General features: G+C 34.4%; 1 protein-coding gene across 1 annotated transcript in view; it reads right to left on the bottom strand.

Moving 5' to 3' along the window:
* Nucleotides 1-23905, bottom strand: part of LOC149801276 (two pore channel protein 2-like) — a 115316-nt gene extending 91411 nt beyond the window's left edge. Inside the window, exons 1-6 of the mRNA XM_089955335.1 lie at nt 23381-23905; nt 16205-16254; nt 12610-12686; nt 7183-7360; nt 6744-6860; nt 950-1056 (exon numbers count right to left, since the gene is read on the bottom strand). Of these exons, the coding sequence (XP_089811461.1) occupies nt 950-1056; nt 6744-6860; nt 7183-7360; nt 12610-12686; nt 16205-16254; nt 23381-23579 (728 nt within the window). The 5' untranslated portion in view covers nt 23580-23905. The remainder of the gene's footprint in view (nt 1-949; nt 1057-6743; nt 6861-7182; nt 7361-12609; nt 12687-16204; nt 16255-23380) is intronic.
* Between the last annotated feature and the right edge of the window lie 1018 nt (nt 23906-24923).

The raw sequence follows: 24923 nt of genomic DNA, 5'->3' as shown, positions 1-24923 counted from the left end.
GTCATAAGAAGTCTTTTGGTGAAAACCCTATATTGATATGGCCATCCATTCATCAGGAGTGGCAATAACACAATTTCCAAGATGGCCACCCATTTTGGCTACACTGTATTTCTGGATTTCTGTGAGGTATCATTTAAATTCAAAAATATACATACATGATAGACTTCTAGAGAAAACTCCATATTTATATGACTTTCTGTTTAGAATGAGTAGCAAAAATTATATTTTCAAGATGGCTTCCATGGCAGTCATATTGGATGTCAGATCAGCAACATTGTCGTTTAGCATCAACAAGATATCTCCAGAAATCTTTTGGTGAAAATCTCATTCGACCTGACCATTGGAGGAGTAGTGATACGATTAATTAAAGTCAGATTGGTATTATTTTTATTTAGGACCAACAAAACAACATGAGTCTTCTGGTGAAAACCCCATGCTGATGTGTCTTTCTGTTTAGGAGGTGTAGTAACAAGATGTTCCAGATGACTGCTATGGCAGCCATAATCAATGTCCGAATGGCACACTGTTCATTTTGAACTAACTACACATCATAAGAAGTCTTTCAGCAGAAACCTCATGTCGATCTAGAAGGGGCTGTAACAACATTTTCAAGATAGTGGCCATATTTAATGTTTGTGTAACACTATTTTCACTGAAGATGAATTAGACCTTGGGAGGAATGTGTGGGTAAAGTTTTATGGTAATCCTTCAAAAAGTTGGGAGGAATGTGTGGGTAAAGTTTTATGGTAATCCTTCAAAAAGTTTAGGGCAAATAGTGATAACCAACTTGTTCTAGTGGATGGATAATCGACAACAGAGCATCCCATCAGTTCTTCTGGTCTATGACAAGGAGAGTTCCAATATGACTATTTTCTTGTTTTACCCGTGTACAAAAGGATCAGATAACGTACACTGCATTAATTATAAAAATGTCACTAAGCATACCTACCCTACTACCTGTGGCATAGTCTTGCGTAAACAATTCAAGATCTTTTTCATAAGAGAGGAATTCTGTATAATGAAGATTGGACGCAACATTCTTCTGACTCGAACTGTCTGTAAATGGAGAAAACAAACTTCCAAACTTGTGCACAAAATTTATTTTTCAAATATACATATAATCACTGGTGAAAAATTAATAGTAACGTAAACATTTTATGCAACCCAAGTTTTCTATGCAAAAATCTAAAGTGAAAAAAAAAATTAAGGAGTAAAACAAAATAGACGATACAAATATGAGTATCCCTGATATGCCACATAAATAACTTTGCTGTAAAATATCTGGGATGATTCCAACAATAAAATTTTGAGACCCAAATTGCTAAAATTGGAAATTTTTCATTGCAAAACAAGTGTTTTAACAAAGTTTTAACACAGAGTCTTCGGATTTTCAGCCACCTAAACCATCACTTGCGATTTTTGTTCTGTTTATTTTTAGATGTTCCTTTATAACAGAACAAAAGTCAATATAAACAAATATTACCAGCAGTTTTATTAACTTTGTTCTTGTTTAGCTGGGTAGATATCTTTTTACATAGTGGAAGCAGTAGAAGTTGCTGTTCTTATTGTTTCTTGGTACACATATTGTTATGTAACAAATCCTCTTATTATCTCTTTGTACACATTTTGTTATGTAACAAGTCCTCTTATTGTTTCTTGGTACACATTTTGTTATGTAACAAGTCCTCTTATTGTTTCTTGGTACACATTTTGTTATGTAACAAGTCCTCTTATTGTTTCTTGGTACACATTTTGTTATGTAACAAGTCCTCTTATTGTTTCTTGGTACACATTTTGTTATGCAACAATTCCTCTTATTGGTTCTTGGTACACATTTTGTTATGTAACAAGTCCTCTTATTATCTCTTTGTACACATTTTGTTATGTAACAAGTCCTCTTATTGTTTCTTGGTACACATTTTGTTATGTAACAAGTCCTCTTATTGTTTCTTGGTACACATTTTGTTATGCAACAATTCCTCTTATTGGTTCTTGGTACACATTTTGTTATGTAACAAGTCCTCTTATTGTTTCTTGGTACACATTTTTGTTATGTCACAAGTCCTCTTATTGTTTCTTGGTACACATTTTGTTATGTAACAAGTCCTCTATATGTATGAAATTCATCTGCTTATTTACGTAACATAATATAAATTAAGGCTGCATTATAATATTTCTGTTAGTTACAGGTTGTTAGAATAGCTGCCCTTTGAACACATGCATTATTAGTAGTTGTTATTGTTGGGTTTAAGGCCATTTTTCAGCACACGATAGGCTATACATTGCGGCCAGTATTTATGGTGGAGAAAGAACCCAGGAAAACCCCAGATTGAACCACCGACCCACGAGAAGCTACTGGCACGCTTTCTCACATACGGCATTATTAGTAAGTTTTATATCAAATTAAAGTTCTGTGTTCTAAAGATAGGAATCCTTCACTATATTTACCAAGCAGAATCAAGTCAACAAACAAGAATAATGAACACTAATCAAATTACAATAATTAAATGCTAAACACTAATTAAAACTACATTCCATTTTCAATAAAATATTATGAAACAGAATGTCATAAAAATATCATTTGATTTAGTAGAAGTAGTTGAAAAGTCATTTACCATTTGACCAAGCATATTTAGGCATATGAATCTTATACCATGTGTTGAACTTACAAAGCACTAATGTCTTCATCAACCATTACCAATATGTTTTGTCAACTAGTCACAAAAACTGTTCTAATTATCAAAGAAACACAAATTTGTTGTTATGGAAATGGGGAGCTGTCCCACTCTTGTAAGTAATAAATGTATATTGTTGCAGAATCCCAAATACTTACTGGGTCCATGCCAAAGGATGATTCAAATCTGTCATTTCACCCAAAAGATGAAGTTCAGTCTGCCTGCACTGACTTCATGACACTGCTCCCACCCAATTTTGTCTCAGTAAAATGCATTAATTCTTAAAATACATTGCCTTTTGTGTTAATTATCCCTTCAAATAAGGTGGAAAGATAAAATACAAGCTTAACATTCTGCAGTCCATTGTGGTACTCGTTTGATAATGATAAGTATGAGAAACTAAACGGCTACATATGAAATTCCTACCAAAACCTTAAAAATCAAGTGAAAATTTATTGTTTTCCCCATTATGAAGCAAATTATGGTGATGTAGACATATGCAGATCCATCACAAATAAATTAATCATTTTATCCAATATTTCATCATCCAAATATATGGAAAGAGGATTATTGCTGTGGAAAATGTTGCCAATATACCTATTTTTGCAGTAGCTGTGTGATGTTATACAAAAGCTGTGTTGAAGCGAAGCAAGAAATGTTTTAATATTTGTATAAAATTCAATGATATCTCATCATCATGTTAATAAACTGACATTAAAATATATAAAATCATTAGTATAAAGTGACTATTTTGAACTTTCTACACCCAACTCAGACTATTTTTGTCAATGTTGACTATTTTGGCTGGGGACGTGATTTCTTCCTGACATCAAGACCCAGCTTGGCCCCCAATTTATTATGATTAAATGCACCTGAAAGCAATATCAAGCTTTTGTATGACTAAGATTATTTCTGCTTAAGGAAATAGGTAAAATTACCATTCTGAAATAGTTATATGGATGAGTACAGAAGGAATGGGAGACAAGTTCTAGCAAGCAAGATTTATTAACTTCCAATGGGGAAAAGTCAAAATACAAATTCTGGAAATTGGGGCCACCTTACAACCCTAAATAATAAATCAGTATCATCCCTGAATATAAGCAAATACTTTCCTAAAATAATGAATGTAATGTCACAACCAAACCAGAGCTGAGTAATACCAATATTGATGCAAATGCCTCTTTCTTAGTAAGCAGCTAAGATTTTAGATCTTTTAATGCAAAATAAGCAATAAGGTGATAAGATTTCTTTATTGGCTTGGGAGGGCTGGATTTGAAAGACTGGATTAAATCCTAACATATTATTGACTGGGTAGTGTGTAACATTGTCGGAAAATTTGCTGATACCTCATGTATACATATCTTCTTATAGTTAATTCGTAGTTAAGAACACCCTGGATAATGTCAATATGTATTATGTAAGATTACAACTATAGACCTGATTCTGGACACAAAGAGACTGCCTGTCTGTTGTTTAACCATTATGCAATGACCTGTCCATGGTAAATTCAAAGGGATTCTACAACCAGGCAGATGAGGTAGAGACTCCAATGTTTGTTTTTCAATCTGTCAGTGATGTCACGACCGACTTGAATGCAATTTTGGGCTTTGGAAAAATGGAAACCAGAGAGTGACAAGTGTTAAATTAGTCATGGCAGTTTCCAAAGACACCAGACCATATCCATTCAAAACTAAGAGATTTAAATCTAGGGCTGAGTCTAAGCACGCAACCACTTATATTCGAACTAAACATTTTTCAGTCAGTACATGTGGGAACCTTGACAGAGGCAAATAACAGAGAAGTTGACAGCCATCAGACTGCACTCCAAGTGGCTAAGTTTTTCACTTGTTAAAAGGCAGGAAGGAAATTCTAGTTGGAATTCTAGGTTTGGATTTGCGAACAAAGGCTTTCCGGGTGGGAGTTAAGAGTTTGACACCAATGATTGGAGAGGATGGAAGAGACGGGGATAGCCTGTGATAGGTGCTTATAGTGATGTCAGCGGTTTGTGTGGAGTTGCAGTGTTGGAGGAAGCACATGATAGAGAGCACTGGAAGTGTTGGAGAAATGGATCCATAGTGTCAGGGCAGCATGTGCCATAGAGAAACAAGAGGCAGACGGTGATTGACAGATGAGTAACAAAGACAACACTGAAAGGAAACACTCTCACTTAAGACCTTTAATTTTATATGATGGAATAATAATTGGCAACTGTTAATAGGTCATTGATTGTATTGGTTTGGAAAAAAAACGAGATTGAGAAATTTGTCAATGAAATTATTGAATACATTTGCTATATTTTATTAAACTGTTATAGTTTGCAACTTGAACTATTTATATACCTAGACTATCAGCATTGCTGAATGGGGGCTTGGAGCTATTTAAATTCTAATTGTCCACCTTTTTCTGGTATTAAAGATGTAATCAATGAAACAAGCAACACAGGCCCTGATCTGCTGACACATTATGTGATCGTAAATAAAGGTCTACGGTGTTTGCAACTGGACTGAACTTATAAACATGTATATACAGTATCCATTTGAATAGTTTCAGCTGTTTTTACCAAGGCTGCTTGGAATGACACAATAACACCAACAATGCAAATGATGTGACTTATAAATATTTCTAATAGCTATATCTATCAAATGATTTCTTTTCAACTGACACAATTTCTCTGAAATAATGAAGCTGAAAAATCATGTAAGTCTGTACAGAGAAGTTGCAGATTACAATTTGGGGAAGAAAAAAAGAAAACAACTATGCCTCTTGTGGTTTGTCTACATCAAGCAGATGCATTCTGATCTCATCCCTTGAGAAAGTGTTGACATCATGAAGATTATGATTTCATGATGCATATGATTTTAAAAAGACTAGTCTTATATATAACTAAATTATTCTTATAACATTTTTCCTGACTGGTATTATTTGTACTTTTCTTTACCAAAGATGTAAAATGGCATAATTTGTTTTATTTTTAAACTGTATTAAAAAGTTTAATCAACACCTGCACAACCACCTAGCACTCCAAAAGAAGGCACACCTTGTTTTCACTTCACTTCAATTATTTTCCCCCAGGCCCTGGTTTTTACTGTCCAATGCACTGTAACCCAAGCCATAATAATACAGCAGAACTCAAAGCACTACAGGACAAAATATTGGGTTGAAGTCATGTTTAGTCTGGAGTTTCTTCGGACTGCACATAACAGACCATGCAAATCTTTATCAGATTTGTATTATATCTATATTTCGAACAGGTATGGTGGTGTAATTATATTTCTGAGCCAAACATATCAGTCCTGATGTTTGTCAGAAAGTTTACAAAATAGTCTGCTTGATTAATATTAAACCTCTGTACACGTGAAAGGTTATTTGTTACAAAGTTAATATAATGAAAAAATTGGAACATATCTCTCCATAGCATTCTGACACAAAAAGTCTTTGACCATCAGGCTTCAGAAAATTAAGGTCCTCATCAGAAAATTGCAGGGAATCAATAATGGGACACCTGTACATTCAATGTAAATCAATACAACTTTAATAGAGTAAATTAACTTATGATAATAAATATTATCTTCTGGTTTCACATGAAATTTTTTTCTTTTCATTTGCTGAATATAAATATGCTTTATTTCTGTTCATTTTGACCACATTTCTTGACACCTGATTCTGATTCACAGAATTGAGGTTACAGGACAAATTACCGAGGGTTAACAGCAGACATGTACAACATCCTTCTGGATGTGGGCCTGATAAGTAATTTTTAACACCATACCCTATACAGTAAATAAATGGATAAAACCATGTTTTGGGCTGGATCTGGTCCATGGCCACAGATTGTACATTCCTTGTCTACATGATGCACAGCATTAGTACGGGTCTAAAACTAGGACCATAATACACTATAAATTCTTAAAAAGTATTCGACATAAAATGAAATTTTTTATTTCAGAATTTTGAGCAGAATCATGAAGAACCCTCCTTTCTGAGAAAAAAATAGTTTACTGAATGTTAATAAAATGGTGCTATGAAAATGATGGCTTATGGCTGAATTGTGAATTTTTTTCATTTTACCTCCGAACATCCAAGTCCCAGTGATACAAAAAGATCCACATATGAAACCAGAAGAACTGCACATTCAACTGCCAGCCATTTGTTTATGCGTAATGACTGCCAGCCATGTAGGTATATCTGCAAATTGAACGAAAAATAAAGAGTCAGCATATATTATGACATAAATAAAAAATATAATGAAATTTAGACTTTATTGTGAGATGAACAACATCTGAATTACAGAATACACATAAATATCCATAAAATATCTTGTTACAAGAAAAATTTAACCGTATGATTTAATAAATAAATACATTTTTTTTATCTTGCCTTCTAGATACAATTATCTTTCAACCATGAGCGATGCATCTTTTTCTTCCAATATGTATTAAATACAATGCTGAGAATAACATAAGAACAAGTACACAAAATATAAAATACCAAAATAAATATTTTATACCTTCATGAATGCATCCCACAGCAGCAAACCAAGACAAACAAGTTCTATTGATTCAGTGACTCCACATGAAATATTAACCCTGTTGCCACGAGTACGACTGTCCGAGCTCCATGTCAAGGATGATGGAAACTCCAGAAAAGCCAACATGTGGAGAACAAATATCACAAAGTGTCGCAATCTGGAAAGAAGTTTTAGAATTGGCGACAAAATGAAATAAAAAGAATAAACTAAGAAAGGTAATGATGGCCTCATTTTTTGGCATATTTAACATAATACAGAACTTAACTAATGGTACAATTAATCAAAGGACTGGATGTTTGTCAGTGCAAAACATTTAAACTGAAATTAATTTAATTTAGACCATATGAAAGTCTGAAAATTAGTTCATCTAATTTTGCTTTTTTCATAGAATTACTAAAATTTATTAATATTGACACTACATTTCATGTCTGCTGTTGCTTCATCGATGTAAAGACATGTTACGTACAATTCTCAAATTGGAGGTTTTAAACTATTGTCGAAATGTAAAAGGTACAATGATTTTAAAAATTAATACCTGTTTAAGATATTGATGTAGGATCATTTCTGCCTGCATAAAATGCCTTGATAAAAAATATAAAAAAATAATAAATTGAGAATTCTATAAAATACTGTAATGTCTCACCTGCTCCAACGGTTTGCAATCCATTTACATTGCACAAAAAGCAGTTTACTGCAACCAATGTCAGAACAATGTTGCCATTGCAAAAATACAAGGTTTATCACTGGTAAAAGTAGGTTACAATTACAGTGGAACCCTGCTATAACGCGATAGTTGGGGTCCACAAAATTGGATCGCGTTAATATCGGAGTCACATTAATGTGAGGTTTTACAGTATTTTACTTTTTTGAGAGAACAACTCATTGGTACATATATGTGTATTCATGTCTATGGTATATGATGAATAGGATATCAACACCGTTTACTATCATGCTGTCGTGGCATTCAGTTCATCTATAATGCATGTAAAATATTTTTATGAAAAAATAGGAAATTAATAACGAGTTCATAAGTAAACCCCATGCACATGTAAAACCCGAGAACTAAGTACAGTAGGCCTGCAATGGTCACGAGTCACTTTTATAAAAAAAAAATTTTTAAAGCTGAGCGCTGTACAATTTCATACCATTTCAATATTTCAATATCAAGCTAATAAAGTGGACATTATTTACTGGTAACATGTCCAATAATGTTTATTTTGGCATAACACTTCAAGTACCTGGTGATATTGTTAAATTTTAGAAGCTACGACACAATCGTATTATATTAAAATTCATGCGCGAACTCTTCCCCAAAATGATAATAAATGTTTTACACACTATTTCTCGTACTTAAAAAAAATATTTTTTCCTGGTATGAGAAATATACACATACATGTATTTAAAATTTCAGGAACCATGCCACGATCATATTAAATTCGAATTCATATGCGATCTCTTCCCTATAATGATAATAAATTTGTTATTCACTATTTCAAGTACTTTCAACAAAAATTATTTTTTCACGTACGAATGAATGTACGATATTTCGGGAGCCACCCTACAACCGCATTATATCCGAATTCGCGTTATAGCTGGGCGCGTTATAGCAGGGTTGCACTGTATCTCCATTGCTGCTATGATTAGTGAGCCTAACAAATAATGCAATGTATGGTGCATTACTGAACTTGCAATAATGTTTAAAAAATGGAGCTAAAATATAAAAAAAGTGATATCTATACTAACAAAGGCTAAAATACCATCAGAAATGGGGTGACTTTATCTTGCCTGTACTTTACAGGTAATATCAAACTCTAAAGATGTTTAAGGTCTGTCAAATCTTGTGCATGGAATGCAAAGTGAAGTAGGTGTGTGTGTGTGTGTGTGTGTGTGTCTGTGTGTGTTATTTACATTTTTAATGTAGCTTTAACAATTTTAGTCACATCGCTATAATGTCTGCAGTTTGGTAGTTTATAGTGATGTCTACCAGTGGGGCATCATGCCACAGACATGTAGCATTATGTACCACCCAGTCATATTATCTTGACACCAAGCCAACCAGTTGCAACACTAACCTCTTAATACTAAGCACCAAGCAATGCATCTGCTAGTACCATTTTTCTAAGTCTTTGGTATGACTCAGTTGGGTTTCAAACCCATGAGCTCCGTATCCGATGCAGATGCTCTATCAACTTAGGCCACTTGAGTGGTGTGGAATGCAAAGGTAACTAGAATGTTGTGAAAGGGCTACTGTATACTGGATTCAGTATCCCAGATTATTATATGCTCATTTTTTTCCCCGTTAACTTTACATTGTCAGAATCGTTCAGTATTCCCAAATACTGAACGCGCGCGACAATACACATACAGCATTCACGTGCATAAAGGAACTACTTTCTATTGTAAACAAACAATGATGCAGATGCCAGCACTTTTGATTTGTACACAAATCATGTACACAAATCATGTACACTCGCGTAAGAGGCTCTTTACGTTGTGGTTGTTTAAATTTGTTTCTGAATGAACTAAAACATATTTCATGGACTGCAAAAAAACTGTTTTGGTACATTCAGCGTTGATACAATGTTACAGATTTAGGCTAGCTACATTATATAAAAGACGGAAGATAAGATCCTTACAAATAACATACAAGTGACAAGGCATATACTGTCTTCTTTAGCTGGTGATAAGAATGGCAAAATAAAATATACTTAGTTTTACATCCTGAATTTCCTCAAAATGTACTTTCTTAATTCTGCAAATCCGAATTACATGAGCCATGTAATCGGTTTTCAATCTGGATTTACACATTTCAAAATTGTGCTGTAATTTTGATGAAGTGCAATTGCATCCTCCTTATTGCACTCAAAATGAAATAAGCATTAAATTCCATAGCATCTTTTTGATAATTGCAATTGAAAGACTCCATATTTTTCCCACATTATGATTTCAAACATTCAATGACAGAAACAGAACACATTTGCAAATGTAAACATGCTTCTCCCGCGCCACTTCAATCTGATGTATTTCATGTATAATTTGCACAGATGAATTCAGTCCAAAATCACAAACTTTCGTCAAATCGAAACAAAATACCAAACTATATTCATTCCAGATCAAATGGAACAGTTGTTGCAATGCGCATTCATTCACAATATGACTGCAAATTTCAATTTTAACTAGACATGCCATTTTCTTTTGAAAGTTATGTCGAGTGCATGACTAAGTTCAAATTTATCTGGGCGGAGTTATGTGCGCATTAATAATGATGTCATTGTGTAATGACAAATCTGTGCTTGTGTATTTAGTTTGGAATACGGATTCATTCATTTACGTTGTTTCTTGTAGTGTATTTTGTTTATATAATTAAACCTTAGGTAGAATAAAAAAATGAGCATATAATAAAAAGGTTACTGCATTTGTATGGGAAAATATGAACTCCTTTTTTCGGAAGGATATACTGCACTCACAAGTTCGTGCAGTATTCCATCCCAAAACTCGTTCATATTTTCCCATACAAATGCAGTAACCTATAAGGACTACTACATGGTATCATGACTTGTTCTCTGTCTTTCAAAACTGAAGTATAGTACTTTTTAACATGGGACTAATGATAAATGAAGATGCCATTCAAATGGGTTCTGTTATTTAATAAAGAAGATCAAATATGAGGACAAACCAGCAACATTTGTAAAAATGTCAAAGCCCAGGATATTTCTGTTTTATAGGATTAAAAAATGCAGTCATTAAAGTTCTCTAAATTTTAGTAACAACTGCCATATTTGATGGTGGTTCAGCATTGCTTGTATAAAATTAAATGCCCTGTATGCCAGGATGCCTTTAGTCAAGTTTGGACAAATTCAGGCAAGCAGTTCTTGTAAAAAAAATGTTTATTAAATTGTGAGAATCTTTTATCAACTACCGCATTGTCTGCTGCTTGTTTGTGTATGCACTTAAAGAAACACATGTCAGCTATTGTTTGAGCAACAATGGTATACAGAATTAATTGAAGACAATAACAAAGACAACTTATTGGCTTTACTCATGGATCAGTAACAAGGAACATTTCCGATAATGTTTATTTTGGCATGACACTTAAAATACCTGGTGAAATTATTAAATTGCAAAAGCCAAGCCACGATCATATTACATTCAAATTGATACTTGAACTCTTCCCCAAAATGATAATAAACGTTTTACACACTATTTCTCTTACTTTTAAAAAGTATTTTTCTGGGTACGAGAAAAATACACGTACATGTATTTAAAATTTCAGGAACCACACCACGATCATATCATATATCGTATTATACTCGAATTCATACATGATCTCTTCCCCAAAATGATATTAAAAGAATTTGCACAAAGTGCAGAGAACAATTCTGTTTAATTTTTTTATTTTTTATTTTTTTTATTTTATTTTTTTGAGCAATTACTGCTGCCATACTTGGTGGTGGATGTGCATTATTTGTACAATGCTGACAGCCATCTTTCATTATGCTGACAAATTGTGTTCAAAGAAGTTTTTGAGAAGTCTTTTACATGCTTCTTTATCTAGTAATGGTGGCTATACTTATGGAAGATCAGCATCATTGGAACGCATCTGAAAGTTTTCTATGCCTGAATAACTTCTATCAAATTTGACTGAACTCTGTTAAGCAGTTTATGGGAAGAAGTCATTTATGGTTTTTCTGCTTTTAGTAATGATGACCTTTTTCTGATAGGTGGTGCATTGGCAACAGCAACATTGGAATAAATTTGAAAGGCATTCATGCCAGGATGCTTTCTAGCAGATGGGATGCTGTCTGTCAGATTAAGTCAAATGTGAGATATTCATGCCAGGATGCTTTCTAGCAGATGGGATGCTGCCTGTCAGATGGGATGCTGCCTGTCAGATTAAGTCAAATGTGAGATATTCATGCCAGGATGCTGCCTGTCAGATGGGATGCTGTCCGTCAGATTAAGTCAAATGTGAGATATTCATGCCAGGATGCTGCCTGTCAGATGGGATGCTGTCCGTCAGATTAAGTCAAATGTGAGATATTCATGCCAGGATGCTGCCTGTCAGATGGGATGCTGTCTGTCAGATTAAGTCAAATGTGAGATATTCATGCCAGGATGCTGCCTGTCAGATGGGATGCTGTCCGTCAGATTAGGTCATATGTGAAAGGCATTCAGAGAACAAACGTGAACCAATGACGCACAAAGAATGATGGACAAAGAAGATGTATCAAGAGGTATCATATCGTCAATCAAATGAGCTGAGAACAAGAAAAAAAGCTTGAACACAAAATCTTTATAATTTACCACATGAATTGCCCTAGAAAAGTGTAAATTATGTCTCCTTACTTTTAAAGCTGGTACGACCTGCTTAAAGGAATTCAATACACAAATTATGCATATACTTACAAAGCAATATGCGAGGAGAAATAAAGCCTGTACATCTGGATGGACCTTTTATCCACTCTGTGATCAATAGACCGATACTAGAAACAAGAAAAGCAGATCAACTGTACCATCAAAGTAAATGAAGTGATCACCCTGTTGACTGCCAATTTGGCTTGATTAATAATAGTCAAGTAGTCAGCAGAATATATGAATATAATATTCTCTTTAAACCATATCTATTATAAACAACAGAAACTATTAATAAAAATGTTAATGCCTTTTAAATACATGGTGATCAATCACTATAAAGCAGCAACCTGTGGTGCTCTCAATTATGCACAAAGTTGTGATTTTGCTGCCAACCCAACAAGAGGGTGTGCACCAGTTGGTATTGCAGTGTTAACATTATTTAATCTTGATACTGTGTGCAATGTTTGAAAGAAACAATGTTAAAAATACGAATAATATGTATTGCACATTTTGTCTCAATGAAAATGCTGCACAATATCAAGAATAAGTAATGATTGTACAGCTGGTGCAATCCCTTAACAAATGTAAAACTCAAGAAAATGAGATTCCAAGTAATTTAACTGGGTCAGCATTACAATTGCGTTGAGTCTGAAGAATGGAGAGAAAGTTTGTTTCATATTGTGTATCAAAACTAAAACCAATTTAATGAAAAAAAATAACATTTAAATAATTTCGGCTTGTAATGGTTTCATTAGCAATAACAATAAAAAAATTAAAATGTTGAAGCTCTAATTAAACTGCTACCTCCACCTATTTATGTTTACTTACATGGTGACTTGTGTAAATTATATTGTGGTTAATGATTTAAAATCCTACATCAGTTATTTATTTAACATTACATGTACAACATTCTTGTGAAATAATTCATTTTATTATTAGATTTCTGCAAGTTCTTTTGTTCATGTTTTTTTTTCTCCATTTCTAGTACATGTATGTCTATGCTTTGATACATACGATAAGAAGGAAATCAAGATCTGTTTATATATTTCAGCTTCTTCTACTTGACAAAAAAAAAAGTTAACTCAGTGATACTTGTGTGTGTACTGTAAACACAAGTCTAACCATGTGATTGCTATATTTTTTTTAAGTAACCTTAACAATTTTTCAGTCATATCGCTATGATGTCTGCAGTGTGACAGTTTATAGTGATATCTAGCACTGGGGCATCATGCCGCAGACATGTAGCATGATGTCCCGCCCAGTCACATTATCCTGACACCAGGCCGACCAGTCCTAACACTAACCTCTTAATGCTGAGCGCCAAGAGAGGTAGCTGTTAGTACCATTTTTGTAAGTCTTTGGTATGACTCGACCGGGAATTGAATGCATGACCTCCCGCATCCGAGGCGGACACTCTAACCACTAGGCCACTGGAGCAATCTTAAATTATCAGCTGTCCATGAGGAAATTTAAACGAACAAAAAAAAAGGTATTTACTCCAAAACTGAATTATACATAAAAGACCATTATGACTACATCTTAAAGATTTTACAAATATTTACAAATATAGGAAGGGTGAATGTGGCAGCATTATTATCAATAATAAAACTGGAATAGTTGGTACAACAGGAACTCATATCATTACTTAAAATTTACGTATAAATAATATGCAAACTATATATAATAATACATTACATACGGTCCATATATTATTAATAAATAAATTATAAGCACAGATATGAGATCCAGTGAGTTGTAAAATATAATATAAGGCAGTCACATTATGGAGAAAGTATTCTTTACAGTCACCACTTACAACTTCAACAATAATGTCAAAAATTGCAATATATACAGTACAATGAAAACAAAAACAGAAAATTATGTAATGTCAATGTCTATGGTTTCTAGCTTTCTCTAGATTTATCTACAGCATGTAATATCTGATATCATATGCCATGTACATATTCAGCATGTAGTATCCGATATCATACGCTAAGTCCACATAGAGAAATTATTACCTGATATCATATGCCAAGTCCATATACAGCAAGTAGTATCGGATATCATATACCAATTCCATATACAGCAAGTAGTATCTGATATCATATGCCAAGTCTATACACAGCAAATAGTATCTTATATCCTATACCAAGCCTATATACAGTAAGTAGTATCTGATATCATATGCCAAGTCCATATAGCGCAAATAGTATCTGATATCATATGCCAAGTCCATATAGAGCAAATCGTATCTGATATCATATGCCAAGTCTATATACAGCAAACAGTATCTGATATCATATACCAAGTCTATATACAGCAAGTAGTATCTGATATCATATGCCAAATACATATACAGCAAACAGTATCTGACATCATATACCAAGTCCATATACAGCAAGTATCTGATATCATATGTCAAGTCCATATACAGCAAGTAGTATCTGATTTCATATACCATGTCCATATACAGCAAGTAGTATCTGATATCACATACCAAGTCCATAATTTATACAGGATGTATATGAAATCATATACCAAGTCCATATACAGCATGTAGTATCTCATATCGTATGCTATACAGCATGTAATATCATTAATGATTCATTCTATGTCAAAATGAGGTTTCAGAAGCACCATGTCAGCTAATATGTCAGTTTCTAATAAACAGTGACAAAACTGTGACAAGATTGAGTTGGTAAAGAAATTTAATGAAAATTAAACATAAATCCCCACCTGGAAGAGCTTTTGCCAAAAAAAATAAGCTACTGAACGAGTTTGTTTTGCAAAATATCTTTTCTGGACATCAATCTGGTAAGAACAACATTTTTCACATTGCGTAAAGGCACCAGACATGTAAATCCATCAAACAAATGGTACAGTATATACTCGCTTATAAGATGAGTCTAACTGCAAACTGCACAAACCCTGACCTGCCATTGCATAATGTGACATAAGGTAGGGGTCTGTGCAGTTTGTTAGGAGCAACCAGAATAGCAAGCAAAATAGACCCTGATATGCAGTTGCATTATTCTATGCAGGTCAGTATCTTTGTTGTTTGCAGTTTGACTCAACTTCTAAGCGACTACATATGGTATAACATGAAGCTGCATTAACCTTTATTTAAACGAGTGGCTTTTGTTCGCACATTTAGGCTTTGACACTTATTGTTTAATGTGCCCTAAAGAACAAATGAAGTCATCTTCGATTTCACTAATTATAAATGAGATATGTATCTAAACCAGGGTGTTTGTAGTAACGTCCTTGATCTCATAGCTATGTGCTGGATAACATGTGCCCACATTCTGGTGTTTAATCCAAGTAGTATATAATGAGCAATCTATTAAGAAAAAAATTACTGAAGTTTAAAAGAAGAATGAAAATAAACAATTAAACTAACAAGGCAGATGGATAAATGACTGTTTATAAAACTGCTAACTGTATAGTTCAAGAAGGCAAATGGGTGCTCTGAATGGGGGTGGATAAGGCAGAAGGGCATGTTGAAAGGGCAGAGGGTTTACAGCAGAGTCAGAGGAGTGGGTGTTTTGAGGTCTGAGGTGAGGTATTCATCTTTTTCTTCTAGCTGTTATTACTGTAATAAGGGAATCTTAGCAATGTATATTTATATTCAAAGGTCAAGTCTTACATGTGCTGCATCTTCCAGAAATACTACAGCCTGTAACAACTTCAGATCATCTGAAATAATAAAGATGGTACATGCAGCAAATCATACAATGTAAATACATACACTTGTGAATCCAGCCACATGAACTGATTTTCATTCTGTTATTGAAAAAAAGTAGTTTTAACTTAGGGTTTACTGATAAAGCTAAATCAATTTGATCAATCCTTGTGGTACTAACAAGTCAAAAGACCAAAAGAAGCCATAAAGAATACATTTCAAAGTATGTGTCTATATCATATATATTGTTTTCTATGGTATCAGTGTCTATGCAATGGAAAAATTCTGGTAAAACAGATACCCTTGAGTCTGTTATTTTGCCTCAATATGATCACTTTGCCTAGCTTTAAATTTATGCCATTTCTCGACCACCTTTAATATCAATATAAAGTAATAATAATCACATTACACTGTTGACTTCCAATTAAATTTTTCTTTCAATGAGGAAGGTGGATAGTTAGAAAACAGAAGTTTCATGATCTTTATTTAATATTGGTCCTAATTTGATGAACATAAATGCAAGAAATGTCTACAACATAAATGCCAGAAATGTCTACAACATAAATGCCAGAAATGTCTACAACATAAATGCCAAAAATGTCTACAACATAAATGCAAGAAATGTCTACAACATAAATGCAAGAAATGTCTACAATCATTTAAAACAACAAACATATGAAACATATGAAAAGAGAATTCTACTATAGAAACATCTTTGTTAGCCAAGGTTCCGATATGATAACCCTACCTACACCTTGGCAGATCGAACAGATATATTGGTGCTTTGTCCTAGCAACATTTATTGGATTTCATGAGTTGCCTCCCTTAGTATGTAATGTCAACTAACCTACAGTGTGGTGCATTGTACATCGTCTGAAAACTGGAGGCAACTGATCTAAAATGGATACTTTGTACATTTAACATTGAAAGTATGACTGTATACCAGAGGGAAGGTATTACAGGTCTATTTGAGTTAAAGTCATTTGTGCAAACATGGACCGGCAGTGGAAAATTGCTTAATTATCAGTCCACTTAAGTTGTGTACTCCCCTTGTCTCGATCATGTAGGAACAGTGTTCAAATTTGAACAACTTAATTTTGATTGGAGGCAGTGGCTTGTCGCCGCATCCAGTGAAATTTACAGACCCAAAGCACAGAAATATCTGCTCAATAAGCCATGCTGTAGATTGGGTTATCACAATCGAACCTTGGCTAGTGAAGATGCTATAGAAATTTTTGCTGACTTTTGACTAACAGTTTCAAGGCTGCCATTATGTTGTGTATACAATAAAACCTGTATTGAAAGACCACTGCAGTGGGGGCCCCGAGTGGCCGAGTGGTCGAAAGCGCTCACCGTTACGGATCACTGCCATCTCACCTCTGTCTGCGTCGGTTCAAGTTTCGGATTCGGCTAATGTGGTTATGTGAGAAAGCTTGCCAGTAGCTTCTCGTAGGTTGGTGGTTCTTTCCGGGGTTTTTCCGGGTTCTTCCTCCACCATTAATACTGGCCGCCATGTATAGCCTCTCTTGTGCTGAAAAATGGCGTTAAACCCTACAACAACAACAACCACTGCAGTGAAAGACTACCTGTCTTGAGAGTCCAGATTCTAAGAACATGGATTTATTGATTATAAGTATTTTTTATAAAAAAAAACTTCATTGTATTTTCTATAGATAAATTATCTCGTGATCACCCATATGTCTGAGTCCAGCATGAACCATGCAGCCTACAACGATCCATCATTATAACCGTTTTCAAGGGATCCATGAAAGTGTACTGTTATATGTGATGTCACCATATTACAGGGGTGGGGGAGGGGTATGGCTACCTTACATACTCATTTATAAGTCAAGTGCAACTGCAAAAAATATAAACCCTGATCTGCCATAGCATAATCCACCAGCAGATCAGGGTCTATTTTTTTCTCTTCTACTAATTACTCCCAACAAACTGAATAGACCCAGACCTGTCGGTGCAATATGTGACAGCAGATCTGGGTTTGTGCAGTTTGACTTACAAGTGAAGATATATGGTATGTTATAGATAAAATATTAAATAGAACCACAGTATGGGATTCATGTCCATAATGCATAATAATTAAAAGAAAATGTGTAATAATGAGGTACCTTACTGTAAGGCAGTACTGTATTTAGATATAGTAAGCCTGTCTTGAAAGACCACCCCTTTTATCTACAACAGACTGGTGTCTCCCAAAAGAGATCATTACACTATATAAATAATTAATTTGTGCATGCAAAATCTGTCCTCTCCAACAAGTTGTCCGTGACAGGATTCAAGATTGATTTTACAACACAATCATTTTTTTAAAAATGTTGTTTAATACATACCCACCCTCCCCAAACAACAACAAAAATGGTTAAAATATGTTTTGATGGAATTGCTATCTGAAAACTAAAATCTGGACTAACAAGTTTTCAATATAGCAGCAAAACTATTTCAGTAACCTGACACTTTTACAAAGTCCATTACATAGGGAAATGTACAATCTCCCTGTACAGTCACCCAAGGCACTTTACTTTACAAGTGATAAGCACTAATGTTTTGTTTTTTTTAGCTAAGTAGTTGTAATTAAAAACAGACCCAACCTTGCGATCACCATTGGGTTCCTCAGAGTTATCAAGTGCACCATATGATATGATATGTCCCTAACTAGGTATACAGTGTACACATGTATCCCAGCCTGCATCTATTTTTAGCAATAATGTTCCCTTAGCTCAGACACTTAGCAGACAGGTTGTTACATCATATAATCTGCTCATCAGTATGCACAAGGAGTAGTCTGTAGCAAGGAGTAACCTAGGGAGCTGCAAACTTCTCTGAGTAATGGACTTCTGATTTTACTCATTAGCAATCAAACCTCAATTACCTTGGTTAAATGGCAGAAAAAGATTTTATCTGGACAATTGGTTGTTTATTTTCACCAGCAATACAAAGAATAAATTGCCTACACTGAAACAGTCTCAACAAATACACTATTAGTCTTTATGAACAAAATACAGTAACAATGGCCTGGCTAATGAACACTCCACTACCATAATTGCTCTGCCTAAAGCTCATTTGAACAAGCCTTGGACCTTAATAAACAGGAGTGGTTTGTGTGATAACTCAGTAGGTTTCTATTTTTAGTAACAAGGATAACCTGGCCATACTCTCAACTTTCAAGATTGCAACAGTAACAGGTGTGGTAAAAAAAAAATAGCATCTTCGATGCATTTACATTGCACTGAAATTTGTTTGCGTTATTAAAATAATGAAATCACATTATATAAATTATCTTTTCTTTTTGCTATGGATTGTTTTATAAACATTAGCAAATAAATCAATCAACACATAAGGGTCAGCCAACAGACTGGCAACTGTGCAGGTAAATACTGCTGATCTGGCAAAAACGAAAACTCATGGATTAGGTGAATTATTTTGCCAAGAAAGTACAGAGTCAAAGGTCAAACAAAATATTTTTCCTGGTATTGGGATAAGTGAACAGAATCAACAGAAAATGTTTTCAAAATGTACTTAATCATCATACAAGTAATAAGAAAAAGAAATCAATGAAATGTAAAAGTAATTAAATATACTTACATAATATTCTTGTATTTCCCTAATTCATAACATGTTCATGTGCCAAAGCTCACTATAGTCCTTCAATTTAAACAATAGAGATCTTTCTTTATATTCACTACCCCATATCACTTTACTGTCACATTAAGTCCAAAGGAAATTTCTGGGCCTGTTTTTGTGCTAAAATTGGCCCCCATCCCCAATCAGAACTTTAAAAAAATTATATCTGTCCTTTACTATGCTGACTATGGCAAAGAAATTACTATAATAAGTGTTGGAAGGGATACTTACAGTCTGAAGTGTTGGAAGGGTACTTACAGTCCGAAGTGTTGGAAGGGATACAGTCCAAAGTGTTGAAAGGGACACTAACAGTCCGAAGTAAGGGATACTTACAGTCTGAAGTGTTGGAAGGGATACTTACAGTCCAAAGTGTTTAAAGGGATACTAACAGTCCGAAGTAAGGGATACTTAACAGTCCAAAGTGTTGGAAGGGATATAGTCTGAAGTAAGAGATACTAACAGTCTGAAGTGTTGGAAGGGATACTTAGAGTCCAAAGTGTTGAAAGGGATACTTATAGTCCAAAGTAACATACATGTAGGCTAATACTTCTGGGTCAAGTATTTTTCCTAGGATTTTACAACTGGGAATCCTGTGGACCCCAATCTTTGGTAAATTGGGGGTCAAAGGCACAGTTCTGAGGATCAAAGGGAGAAAATGTCATTTTGGTAAGTATATACTGTACATGCATAAACTTTGAAAGAAAAAAGAAAAACATGTGATAACCCATTTTATTATTTCATTTTCTGTCTTGTGAAATAAGCATCAGCAGAACTACAACTAGATGTATATGATTTTTGCAGCCCCATCAACTGTCAAAATTGTTTTGTTGCAAAGCCATATTTTGACATACATATGTAACATAAACCATTCGCAACTGTGCAATATGACAAGAAGTTTGTATCTCACTTTCAAATCCATTTCCCACTGAGGTATTGATATTTTCGACAGCTTTCTGGAAGTTTGAGTGCAAATCAAGCTATTTCAAACACTCACTGTTAGATTTTGAGCAACTATGATGAACTAATGTCAAACTTCCATACTGTTGTCGTACAGTAACCATTGATCTCTAAATCTTTCGCTTTGGTGCTCATCCTCTTGTCCTGATCAGTGCCCATCACTGAGGCTCTGCAGATGAATTAGCAAACCAAAAATACCTCATCACCTTGCTCTGAGCCATTGTGACTATAAGGAGCAACCCTGACTGGTATTTACCTACTACAAAGAGGTCACCCAAATATCTTACGTTTTGCTTATGAATATAATCCTGCAGCAGTCCTGATGTATTTTAGTTACCTAAGTGCACAGTCTTCAATTAATCAGATATTTCATGTGTGTACTGTGTTATGACAATGTCAAACTTTGACAACAGCTATTGAGCGACTTCTGGGCCCATTTTGATATTAAAGACTCAGATTTGGGTAACCGATTAATTATTTCTTCATCAGGAAAAGTACCAAGGATCCTTTTGGGACCCAATAAATGGCTTCTAATTCCAGCCATTTTAGAGCAATGTTTCGAAAACAGAAAGTGATCAAAGAAACTTCAAAATTATGACTTTCAAAGTACTCATTTTATTCTTCTCTTTATATATATATATATATATATATATATATATATATATATATATATATATATATATATATATATATATATGTGTGTGTGTGTGTGTCAACATCAGTTGCTTACAAATATGATGTAATACTATTAAAAATGTAATAATAATACTTAAGTTTTTCTTGTTTGCTTCACCGCATTTTTACATATCTTTATAGAATGAAATGTTGGATAAACTATACATTTTATTAGGAATGGACTGAACATGTCAAATGATACATAATTCTCATTTCAGTGGGCTATGCACATTTATTTTTCACTTCTTTACCATATATACTCACCTATAAGTTCAGTCAAACTGCAAACAACAAAGATCCTGATCTGCCACAGCATAATTGCCTGCAGACCAGGGTCTATGTTGTTTGTTCTACTGATCACTCCTAACAAACTGCAATTTGTTGGTGCTTTATGTGATGGCAGATCTGGGTCTGTTCAGTTTGCAGATGAACTTGTCTTATAAGTGAGTATATACCATATTCAAGATAAGTGACTTGTCTTATAAGTGAGTATATACCATATTCAAGATAAGTGACTTGTCTTATAAGTGAGTATATACCATATTCAAGATAAGTGACTTGTCTTATAAGTGAGTATATACCATATTCAAGATAAGTGACTTGTCTTATAAGTGAGTATATACCATATTCAAGGTAAGTGGCTGAATATTTCTGTATGAATTCCAATGACATTAATGTGATTTCAAGCAGCCAGGTCAAGCAAGGTACAAAAGATAATGGCGGTGCAAGTGGGTAATTATAGCAGATTATCTTAACTACATACCCAAGAATAGAAAATGCTGTCACTATATGATAGAATGTTTATTTAACAGATTAAAATTTTAAAGGTTTGAGGGATCACTGGCTGCACAGATTGGGACTTTGATGATAAGTAGTAACTTTAGGGAGATGGGTGAAAAATCTTTCATTCATAAACAAAAAACTTTTCAGCTTAATGAAGAGCACAGAAAATTCAACACTGGGCCTAGATTTTATTCCTTTGATATGTCATTCAGAACTGCTAAAAATACTTCTGTATTTTCAGGCACATGCTATTCAAATGGCTGCCATGCACTTTAACTGTGAAAGAATATTTGCACAGCTACCATGTACCTCATCTGGAAAGATGTCGCACAGACACTGTATAATTTATGTAAATCACTTCACGTTATTTTCTTGATGGAAGATAGCAACTCATATGCTAAAAGCAGTATTGATGGGTATATGTTATAATTTGCAGAGTTTACATCATTCTGAATATTTTGTACTCGCCCCTAATGTGACTGGTTGTCATGCAGATAGTTATTTCTATTGTGGACACATGGCAGCCATGTGAATAATTTTCCAAAAGTTGGTACATTGTGGTCATGCTGACAGATTGTTTCATATTTTGGCAACTGATCTCTAGCACAACCTACCATGGGAACTAAACATTCATTTACATACAATCCATACTTTGTTATCTCAAAGTAGGGACTTTGAGCGTGTTTTGGGGTTTTAATGCAGCTTTAAGTTTTTCAGTTATATCGCTACTATGTCTGCAGTGTGACAGTTTATAGTGATGTCTAGCACTGGGGCATCATGCAAGGCAGCTGCTACAGTGCTAGTACCACTTTTATAAGTCTTTGGTATGGCTCTGACAGGGTTAGAATCCACGACCTCCTGCATTCAAGACAGATGCTCTAACCACTAGGCCATTGGAACAGTCAGTTAGGGACTGCATCTTGTATTAAGAAAGGTATACAAGATAAAATTTCAAAAGTTTATCCAAACAGTATGTTTCTGTAACACAATGCATTATAATGATGTAAATAAATAATGAGTAAAGAAAACTAGCAAAATACTTGATTCTACCACCTCATGCACACCGACCTATATGTTTTCCCATACCTGATTCTCTCATGCTGTTTTCTTGTGAACCCTGCGACCCCAATTTATTCTGTCGCTGTGATCGCTGGGTTGTATTCTGCGATAACGGCCTCGATGCTGGCCTTGATGTGCCGTTCCCCGCTGCATCTTCTATCTCACAATTAGTAGGTATTAAAAGATCTTGATCTGGTGATGATGATCTATTCGTCGAACCTTCCATCTTCTTTGAAATACGTTAGTAAATTTATTCAAAGTTAGATCGAGTTTTAGATTTGCGTCGCTCATCAACATAGTTAACCAAAAGTTTTTGACCCACCCACACCTGTTTGTGTTGGCATTCTGCTGATCGTCTACAGAATATATCAAAATATCTCTGTGTCCTCACTCACAAGTGTACTACTTACAATTTTTTAACGATGATTTTTAAGTTTATTATCATGAAATCATCGCTGTTAACTTCGATTAACCTGTAAGTGAGATTTAATCCATGATCAATAGGTCGGCCTCCAGTAAACACAATTCCCTCGAATGTCAAAACCTCCTACATTGAGAGTTTGTCCAGAATGCAGAGTTGTTTCCCTTGATTGGGCGTGTATCTGTAACGGGGACAATATCAAACGTAAAATATGAGAGAATACAAAAGAATACGATGAGCATATAACATTATCGACCAATCAATAGTCAAATGAAGTCAAAATTTTAAAGAAGGTTACTCATTCACGCAAGGGCGGATTAAGGCTCACTGGTGCCCTAAGCAATGACAAATCTTGGTGCCCCCCTCCTTTCTACGTACATCTGGGAAGATAACCCTAGGGTGCACCATGCTCAAGAAACAGAACATTATGATCAATTTGCACTAGTTTTATCAATTTTTTTTTTTACAAATCTTCGTTCGTTTTTTTTTCCTTTTCACCCTTTTCTCAACTTTGTGGTGCCCCCTTTGGCCCTGGTGCCCTAAGCACGTGCTTTGTCTGCTTAATGGTTAATACGCCCCTGCATCCACGCAACTCTGTATTATCATAAATTGATTAGAAAAGAAGGAAAAGAGGCAAAAAAATATAAAATATACAAATTCTAAATGATTTCATGAGAAAGAATAATATTGATCATTGAATACTGGTTAAGTTGAAAATGCATCAAAAAGGAAGTTACAGTGTTTAATCGTAACATTACTGTTGTCTGATGTCATCAGATACCAAACTTAACGTGCATTAGATAATCCATGGACAATTTCTATTTAAAGATATGGATATAAATTTGCAGTCGATGACATTAGGTACTTCAGAGAAACGTGCGCAAAATCTAAATTATGGTTGAACAAACAAATAAAATTATTTTGATTTTCTTTTTAAATAAAGTTTCACTAACTTAATTATATATATATATATATAAACTTGACATGAAGTTCAGAAAAAAATGGTGTGTGTGTGTGTTTTTAGGACTTTTAGCGTAGCGTTAACAATTTTTCAGTCATATCGCTACGATGTCTGCCGTGTTGCAGTTTATAGTGATGTCTAGCACTGGGGCATCATGCCGCAGATATGTAGTCTGGTGATCCACCCAG

The sequence above is a fragment of the Sinohyriopsis cumingii genome, chromosome 4 (assembly GCF_028554795.1).
Source record: "Sinohyriopsis cumingii isolate HCF-2022 chromosome 4, ASM2855479v2, whole genome shotgun sequence".
Taxonomy (NCBI): Eukaryota; Metazoa; Mollusca; class Bivalvia; order Unionida; family Unionidae; genus Sinohyriopsis; species Sinohyriopsis cumingii.
The sequence above is the reverse complement of the archived record's forward strand: the minus strand, read 5'-3'. Positions and strand labels throughout refer to the sequence as shown.